Source organism: Symphodus melops (assembly GCF_947650265.1).
Source record: "Symphodus melops genome assembly, chromosome: 7".
NCBI classification, from domain to species: domain Eukaryota; kingdom Metazoa; phylum Chordata; class Actinopteri; order Labriformes; family Labridae; genus Symphodus; species Symphodus melops.
Genome location: NC_136697.1, coordinates 15,054,227 through 15,063,061, shown reverse-complemented (window position 1 = coordinate 15,063,061; position 8,835 = coordinate 15,054,227). Strand labels below are relative to the sequence as shown.

At 38.1% G+C, this 8,835-nt stretch overlaps 1 protein-coding gene across 1 annotated transcript; it reads right to left on the bottom strand.

The window, feature by feature from the left end:
- Positions 1 to 1,092: 1,092 nt before the first annotated feature.
- LOC306827104 (EEIG family member 2-like) lies at positions 1,093 to 7,779 on the bottom strand. The gene is made up of 11 exons (XM_079348766.1): positions 7,492 to 7,779; positions 6,303 to 6,423; positions 5,990 to 6,019; positions 5,470 to 5,586; positions 5,109 to 5,155; positions 4,185 to 4,288; positions 3,963 to 4,058; positions 3,647 to 3,854; positions 2,300 to 2,436; positions 1,584 to 1,647; positions 1,093 to 1,337 (listed from the first exon to the last, which is right to left on the bottom strand). Exons 1-11 carry the CDS (start codon positions 7,635 to 7,637, stop codon positions 1,295 to 1,297), a joined length of 1,113 nt encoding a protein of 370 aa, XP_079204892.1. The 5' UTR covers positions 7,638 to 7,779; the 3' UTR covers positions 1,093 to 1,294.
- Between the last annotated feature and the right edge of the window lie 1,056 nt (positions 7,780 to 8,835).

Below are 8,835 nucleotides of genomic sequence, written 5' to 3'. Positions count from 1 at the left end.
ATTATATACATTATTCTACAGATAACTGCACATGTTGATATCTTTATTTAGGTACACCAAATATTACTTTATTTGCTTTTCACATCAATGTATTTAGTAGACGTTCAATTTAAAATGTTTTTCAGAACCGGAAGTGGTACTGTCAGTCTAGTCCTTATGTTATTTTCAGTGTACTTGACCTGTACATACTATTTTACTTTTTTTATTCATAAATTAATTTTCAAAGTATCCATGATGAGCTATTTGAATAATTTCTAAAATGATCTATTTTATCTGTTCTTTTAGCTTTATATAAGGACCCGATTCCCCCCCCCCCCCCCCCCCCCCCATATAATACTACTACTATAGTAACATTGTCTTGCATAATCCTTTAAATACAGCACAGAACACACAAGTTATCAAAATAGCATGTTTTTTGAACTTCACAATTTAAAAACAAAATAAATTCTTTTAAATCATCAATCTGTAATCTTAAAAATAAAAAAATGAAGAACAAAGCCATAACATGACCAGACCTTTTCAATAACGGCGGATATCTTAAATACATCCTGGAGTGTACACAGTTTGCTTTAAACACATAAAGTTTACATATTAAAGTTTTGACTTCTCGTGTTGCAGCAAATATATATTTAACTAAAATTGGTACAACAAAATTTGAGGTAAAAAAAAACAAACAATAACTGTTGACTTTACAGATATCAGACATACAAATGCTTAAACAACAATACATACCACACGTGAAAAGAACACATAAAACGCCATGGTATCTTGTATGCAGCTATCCTCCCTCACAGCCAGGTGAACAGAGGTGACAGTCTATTATGGACTATTGGTGCCAGGACGCTTATAAATGGCTCTATTTTAGTTTTGTGCTTTGTTAAAATAACTCTATCATCCAGAAATATAAACATACTTGTTTTTTTAAATAAGATTAAAAGGTACTTAACAGTTCTAATATCACTAATAGGTGAAAATCTGGTGCAAAAGAACAGCCATAATCTTTTAGTCTTCAATGTGCACAAGAACACAAACAGAAATGTTGGGACATCAGTTATATCAGTCGCCATAATGTTTCAACAATGTCGCTTTCACTTCAACTTCTTCATCACTAGGGGTCCCTCCTGGCCAATAAACAGTAATGGTTCAGCTCTAGAGTGATTGTGAAAGAGAAATAAATCTCCTGGAGTTTGGCGAGAGTAAGTTCTGATGGCATCTCCAATACTCAGTCTTTGCTCCCCCGCCCAGTGTCAGTGAAATAGAGCACCCTTAATGACAGACACATGCTTTCCAAAGGCTAACGCTTGATCACCACCTGTTCAAAAGCTCCAGCTGCAACCCTGTAAGAGAAAGCAACAATGTGTAACATGACAGCAAGCGAGGCTAGTTATCCTATCTAGCTGAGGAACAATGTCCATGAAATGTCCATTTATTTACACATAGAAAAAAACGTAATAACCAGTCATGTTGTAGACAGTAAGATTCTTTATCATACAAACAATTTAGTGTTTTTGTAATCTATAACGTGTGTAGTAGTTGCACATAATTTGGCACAGATGAAAAAAAGTTACATAAGTCACACCTACCTTGTGTGCTGGCTTCCCAAAGCTGTACTCCCACCAGGACCAACAAACAAACTAAGCCCCTCCTCTGCAACAACACACACACACACAGAATAGAAATAAGGGTATTGCAGTATGTAAACTACCAATAACACTCAGGGTAGAGATGGTTACTGTTTAGTTTCTAAAAAACAAATAAAAATCGGGGGGGGGGGGGGGGTGGGTTGTTTCAGGGTAGCAAAGCTGGCAACAAAACACACAGACACGTTTCATAGCTGCTGCATTGTTAAAAGACTTCCTTCCCAAAAAGGTGTGAATCATCAGGCCTATTGAATGAGGAGACTCATTATATCCTAACACAATGAATTACTGTTCTCCACATCATATCTCATGTTACAGACACTAATATGTAACACTGTAGTCACAATGTGTGCTCAGTTATCAGCGAGGTTAAACTGTCCTTGTGGTATTCATAGATACTGTATGACATCTAACCTTCTCTTCTTTATCCTTTATCAAATATCCCAACATACTTCAGCAGACAGGCATGAAGCCATGATCCTTAAGTCAAATGTAGAAGTTGTTATCGTTAACATTCTTTGTTGTTTACTGAGGAGTGCTAAACACATTTTTTATTTTACAGTTCCACCAAGAAACTTGAACCCATGAGCAGGATTACAGGCATACTTCCAAACAAGTGCCTTCATGAGCCCAATAAGTTAGGGATTAGTTGTACACACCCTCTGCACTGGAGTCCAAGAAGCTGTGGCTGAAATCCTGACTCTGGAGGATTTTCTCTATTATGTCATCAGCATCCACCCTGGTGGCATCAACTCTCTTCAGCTGATTCTCCACTGAGTTCTGCTTCACCGGATGTCTAAAGAGGAAAAGAAATGTTGTGATGTATTACTCAAATGTGATTCAAAAGCCATCAAATAAAAGTACATTTAAACCATAAACCAGAAGAGCTCAAAGAAGTACATTTAAATTCAGTTGTATTACAACAATGTTGATTACGAACTGGAGGCCACTCTGATAATAAAATAATAAAGATAACATATCAAAAGAAACAGGCCTATCTATTTGTTTAAAGGACAAGACTGTTTGTATTTAAAGACAAAATAGACTTGTTGGAATAAAGCCTTTTAAAATAAGAATTGGACAAAATTGGACAACTTAAACACCTACTTCGCTCTAATATCCTACACTCACACTCCATCTGGTTAAGAGAGAGAACTGGGCTGAATGCCAGATTGTGACAGGTTACCCCTGTGTCACCGTAAAAGGATTTTTTTTTTTTTGACCCAAAGCCAAAGCACATTTTAGGGAACATTGTTGGAACACTGTTGTGGCATGAGTGATTGTGTCAGGATTGATGCATCATTTTGAGCTTGTAGTTCATTCATCTTCTGTGCCATCAGATTGGATGTGAGTTGGTATGAGGCATACTGGTTTTAAACTGCCTGTGGTAAGAATGACATTTATAAGAGCCACTCATTCTTTTTCCTAACTCACTTAGTTTCTCTCTCTGTGTTTCTGAGACTGTCCTGTCTGCTGACTCCAGTGTGTGTTCTTACACACCGGTGTCCAATCACAATGTCTCGTCTAAGTAAAGGACTTGATTGGCTGAGTAGCATTATATATATATAAAAAAAAAAAAATTAAAAAGTAGTTCTTTTTTATTGTGAAGTTATTTTTGGCCTTTATTATAGAGGGCAGTGGAAAAAGTGGAAATCAAGGAAAGAGTGTTGAATAACATCTGGCAAAGGAGCCACAGGCCGGAATCTAACTCAGGCTGCCTGCTTGAAAGACTATAGCCTTCATACATGTGGCGTGACCAAACTGCTAGGCCATCTGCACCCTATGTGTTGAGATTTTGAACGAATGCATTGGTCTGTGACCTTCCTGGCTGCTGAAATGGTGACCGTAGTAGCAAGAGAAGCTGCGCTGCTTAAAATAGAAAGGCTTCTTAAAATAAACCTGAGTCCGGACAGGATGGAACTGGGTCTACATTTAGTAATTCAATCTGATCCCTTTTTATGATTACAACTGTGTCATTACACACAGAGGCTTAAATCACTTTGTACCTCGGACCCTTAGCAGGGGTAGAGGGTTGGTCAAGTGCATACTGGCCCGATGCAGAGACTGGGGGAGTAGTTCTGCTCTCCCTCTCTCCTCTCTCTCCCTGTCGATCACTGGGATCCAGGATGCTGCCAATGCCCGTGGAGGCAGAACCTCCTGACGCAGTCCTCCGGTGACTCAGGTCTGTTAAACTGGAGTGATTTGAGCTGTAACCTGCAGGACAGGCGAGTTTAAAATGCACAAAGGTTCTGATTATAATTTGTGTAATTGGCAGGGTAGAATTTTTGATGTGTTTTTTTAGTGTCTTCTGTGTGATGATACCTGAGATTTTCGACTGCTGACTTGCATAGCTGGGTGTTCTCGAGTGACCATACACGACCAACTCCTCTGGGACTGAGACCGACTTCATTGGAGTCTCTAAAAACACACACAAACACACAGTATAAACAAACAACTAAATAAAACATTTTTTATCAAGAATTGAGAAATTAATATTGTGTTGTTGTGAAAAATATTTAAGTCTTTTAAGACTTAGTCACATGCCAGTGAGTGAAGGGGATATGTGAACGTTTCCTCCTTTTCTGTCCTCCAGGAGACACTCAGCTTCAACCTGTGGGATTCCCAGTGTCATTGCTGTAGATGGAGGACTAGAGAGAGGACAGGAGAGAGTGATGTAACTTAGATATCGTAACAGATATATATGTGAATATATCTATATACTGTATTTAAAAAGAAAAACTATTACTTCCGGTTAAAAACAGAAATAAAAAAACACAACTCATGGCAGGGACACAGAAAAAAAGTGACAGACAGCTAGTAATAAAACAATTGATTACGTCTTTGTTGCTCTGCTGTAAGTCCTCCACACTGTGAGTAACACTGTGTGGGATGAATGACTGGGCGAGTCTTGCGTTTACGCTTTATATATCTCCTAGGCAGCAGTGTGTGTATTATTACACCAAGAGGGTGAGGCAACATGAAAGAATGAAGGGAAAGACTTGTGTTGGATTGATGACAGGGACATGTTTGCACACGCTGCAGGCTTTTGAAGAGAAAGAGTTTACATAACGTCCTGTTTTGTCAAACTGCTGATTACATTAGAGTTGTATCCGATCCTGAGGTTGGTCGGATACAAATCAGGGTGAGAGGTTATCAGCTCACAGATACAACAGGGATAAGATCTCAGAAATAAAAATAATACTTCATAACTTTGAACTTGGTAGATGTCAGTTATATTAGACTAGAGATATTCAGGAAGCAGTAAACAGGATGTGATACAGACAAGTTCCCCTGCGGTTAGATGCAGACTTTCCTGTGTGAGGTGTACTCTTTCATTGAAACTAGAACTGTTATGTCTCGGCGATCTTTAAGGTGGCAGACAAGTCAGTGGTTCCTTGGTTACAAGGTTAATTTTAAATGAGGTGTAACAACAAAGAAGAGATAAATAAAGTCCAAATTAACTCTCACGTTTTAAAACAAGGGTCTCCAGACATGAGTTGCGTGGTGATGATAACCTGTAAGAGAAAACATGACTCTATAAGGAAGACAAACAAACGTTCTTGTATAGTGTGGATTAAAAGAGATGATGACTATGGTTTAGAATAACAGTATATCAGAGAACGTTGAAAATCTGTGTCCTAGGAAGAATTCTCATATTTCAAATTCCTCACACAGTTAATGGATCACAGGCTCTGACATGTGTTGCATCAACTAGCAAGACATTCAACTATTCCACTCATGCAATTGCTTGCATGTGTATTTTAATTGCACAGTGTCTAGGTCTCTAGTTAAACTCAATAGTATGCTGTAACTTAAAACACAACACCACCTTTAGAATTGAGTTGTCCTGTCTCGTGTTCTTGGTGTCGTAACCCTCCAGGAGACATCGCCGCGTCGTGCAGCCAGATCCAGCAAACTCAGACAGGTTCAAGTCAGCAAAGCCCAGCTACACAGGAACATCAAATATTCACTCATGTGAACAAGTTGTCAGGTTTAATAGTTCACTGTAAATTTCAGAATTTTACTGAATATAATTTACACAAAACTTGTTTTTGGTTTTAGGTGTCAACAAATCCAAAAAGTTTTGGACACAGATAAATCTTTTACTCAAAAAAATCTGATGACCTTATTGTTAGGTAACTATTAAGGTTATTGGTTAACAAAGTGTTGGTTTCGAATAGCAGAGCTTTCAATCAGTAATCACAGCCAGGAACTACAGGAACATTCTTAAGAAATAGACTCAACTAGAGCACTTGAAGGCCGACTGTTATTATGTCCATTTTCTGATAAAACAGTTTTTATGGACGTCTAGTGAGTCCACAGGACAAAAAATCCACAGGAAGTGTTACCTTTGCAAATGTTTTGCCACCCTTCAATTCCTAAAATGACAAAAAGAAAAAAATTGTGAGGTCATTTTACTTTTCATTTCCCACTTTATATTTTCCTTAAAACATCTGTGACTCATTGCAGAATGATTGTTGCCTGAGCAAATCATTTATGGTTTTGTTTCAAATGACATGTGATTCTGATCTTATGTACTGTACATCAACATTTAACCAGCACATTCAGCAAGCCATCTTGACCAAAACTGTGGAAGAATGCATACTATGTATTTTTGTGCGGGAGCTAAAAAAAAAAAAAAAAAAAAAAAGAGTTGTGTACCTTGCGCACAGACACCCGGCACACACAGGGATCTAGTACACCTGTCCCAGCATTGGCACTCATCTTACACATGAAAGAGAATCTTCTCTTCCAGTGAACACAGTTGGCTTGGACCTGCTCCCTGTGAGAAAAGCACATCAAGAAAAAACTTCAGAAAGAGAAAAAAAAACACACAGACAGACATACTGAACACAGACAGAGTAGACATCAGTCATAGAAACAGCTCTGATAATTCAAAGTGTGAGAGTTAAAAGTGTGTCAGGCTATCTCACAAAGAGTAAAAGATTAAGTTGTCCAAGTTCTTTTATTTTTACTCAGAATAAGGAAAATAAATGTATTTTGGAAACTCATTTTATGAACTACTTTTTAATCCTTCTCCAGTAAAGCCCGACCAGATCATGTGCTGTTCTCATGGATCTGTAAACAGTACAGATCTGTTCTGATGAATTGGATATATAATTGTCTCAGACATCATAAGAGAAACTGTGAATTTGCTTGTGGTTTGAGTAGCACTAAAATACAGTGTTTACAAAGTGTTATTTTAGAAACAAACAGTCACCATGGCAAAGTAATGAGGGTTTGACATGTGCTGGTACACGTTTTTCCAGTGACTCATTGCAAGTGTTCACAGGCAGTGCAACTTGGTATACTCCTTTATATGCAACGGAAGAAAATACTGATTTGGGTCCCACAGTTTTAAAGAAAACAATAAATGTACCATAAAGTAAGAATTAAAGAATACAGTGATCAAAGATGTGTAGAAATAAACACATGGGGGGGGGGGGGGGGAGACTTGGACAACTTAATCTTTTTCATAAATTGAATAAAAAAACTCTCCCTGCTTAATATGTTTCAGCAGAGTCTTCAGCTCATCTTGAGCAGGAAGCTGGTGGAAGTTTAACATAGGTTAACCATAGCTGGATGTTTGCAAACTCACATCTGTGGTTGAGTTAAACGTTAATAATAATAATTTACACTTTATTAATCCCACGAGGGGAAATTCGGTTTTTACACTCTGTCTAACACACACATAGGCCGAGATACACACTCATGCCCAACATGTTAACGACATATTCATGAAAACCTTGTCCCGAAAACTCAATATGAAGTTTAACCTACATTTAATGTTATGCTGCTTGTTCAAACACGCTGTAAACTGTTGCTATAAATAGAAAAAAAAATGTCTTACCGAGTCGACTCTTCAGCAAAACCTCCATGCAGGAGTCTAACTTTACAAAACAAAACTCCGTTTACAAAGGGAATTGATGACAGTTCTTCCAGGTCAAAGTCTACTTTAAATTTAAATCTCTTCTTCTTCATAAGAATGAACGACATGCTGTAGAAGACGTGAGTGAAGTGGTGAAGGTGGCAGACAGCTGGACACTTTCCCTGCTCGCTCAGCTGTTCGTTGCTACTACACAATCTGCAGACACGATTCAAAGTTCAAATCTCCTCCCTCGGAGAATTACAACTCATGACGTCAGGGGAATGCCATCGTTTGATTGGATACTGTAGTCGCCAATTAAAGGCCACAGTTATGTTGTAGCTGAAACGTAATCAAAAACCTGTAAAGCTTTTATCTGCATCACAAGAAGCAGGCTACTGTGAGTGAACGCACTTTAGTGACATTGTTCGTGTGAACAAACAAGTGACTGGGGGAAAAATAAAGGAAGCTGGCCCATGACAAAGAGAGGAAATGCCAACAGCACTGAAAAATCTGTCACAATAATCAGTTATGATTAATATGTGATACTGTTAAAAATGCAGAACCTATCCACTCACATACCCATGAAAGATATAGGCTACATATAAGCATAATGTAAACTATAGGCTTATAGTTTCAATAGACTACATGTTTATTGTGTATGGCTCAATGAAATAAAGAGGCCCCAAAGTTATATTTTATGATAATAACAACAACAACAACAACAACAACAACCACTAGCCCTCTCCACCCCCTCTATGCAGAGTTTCATCTTCTCCCCTCCAAGAGAAGGTATGCTTTTACATGCAAGGCTAAATCAAACAGATACCTGAAATCTTTTGTCCCAACTGCCATCAGATTTTGAACAAGATACGAGATCTTATGGAGGCTTCATGAATTCGTGATGACAATTGCATTAGAGTGCTGATCTCATCCTGTTGAACTGTCGGTTGTATGCTTTTATACTGTGTCGGTTGTATGCTTTTATTGTGATGTTTTGTCTTAATCTGTGTTGGACTCCTGCTGCAAACCGAATTGCCCTTCGGGGACATTAAAGATTTTCAAACCAACAACAACAATAATAATAATAATAATAATAACAGTACATATGGACTAAAAATATTTGTGTGACATGAACATGTTCATCAGACCAAAAGAGTCTGATGTCTTAAGAAAGTAATTATTGTTATTGATAGCCCCAGCCTACTGTAGATAATAACAGGGGTTAACCCTTTTAATATTTATACAGCCAGGGATGGCGCCCACATTGACGTTTGATTATATCGCCCTCCAGTGGCGACCAGCAACGCTGCGCCGCTGTTCACTGAT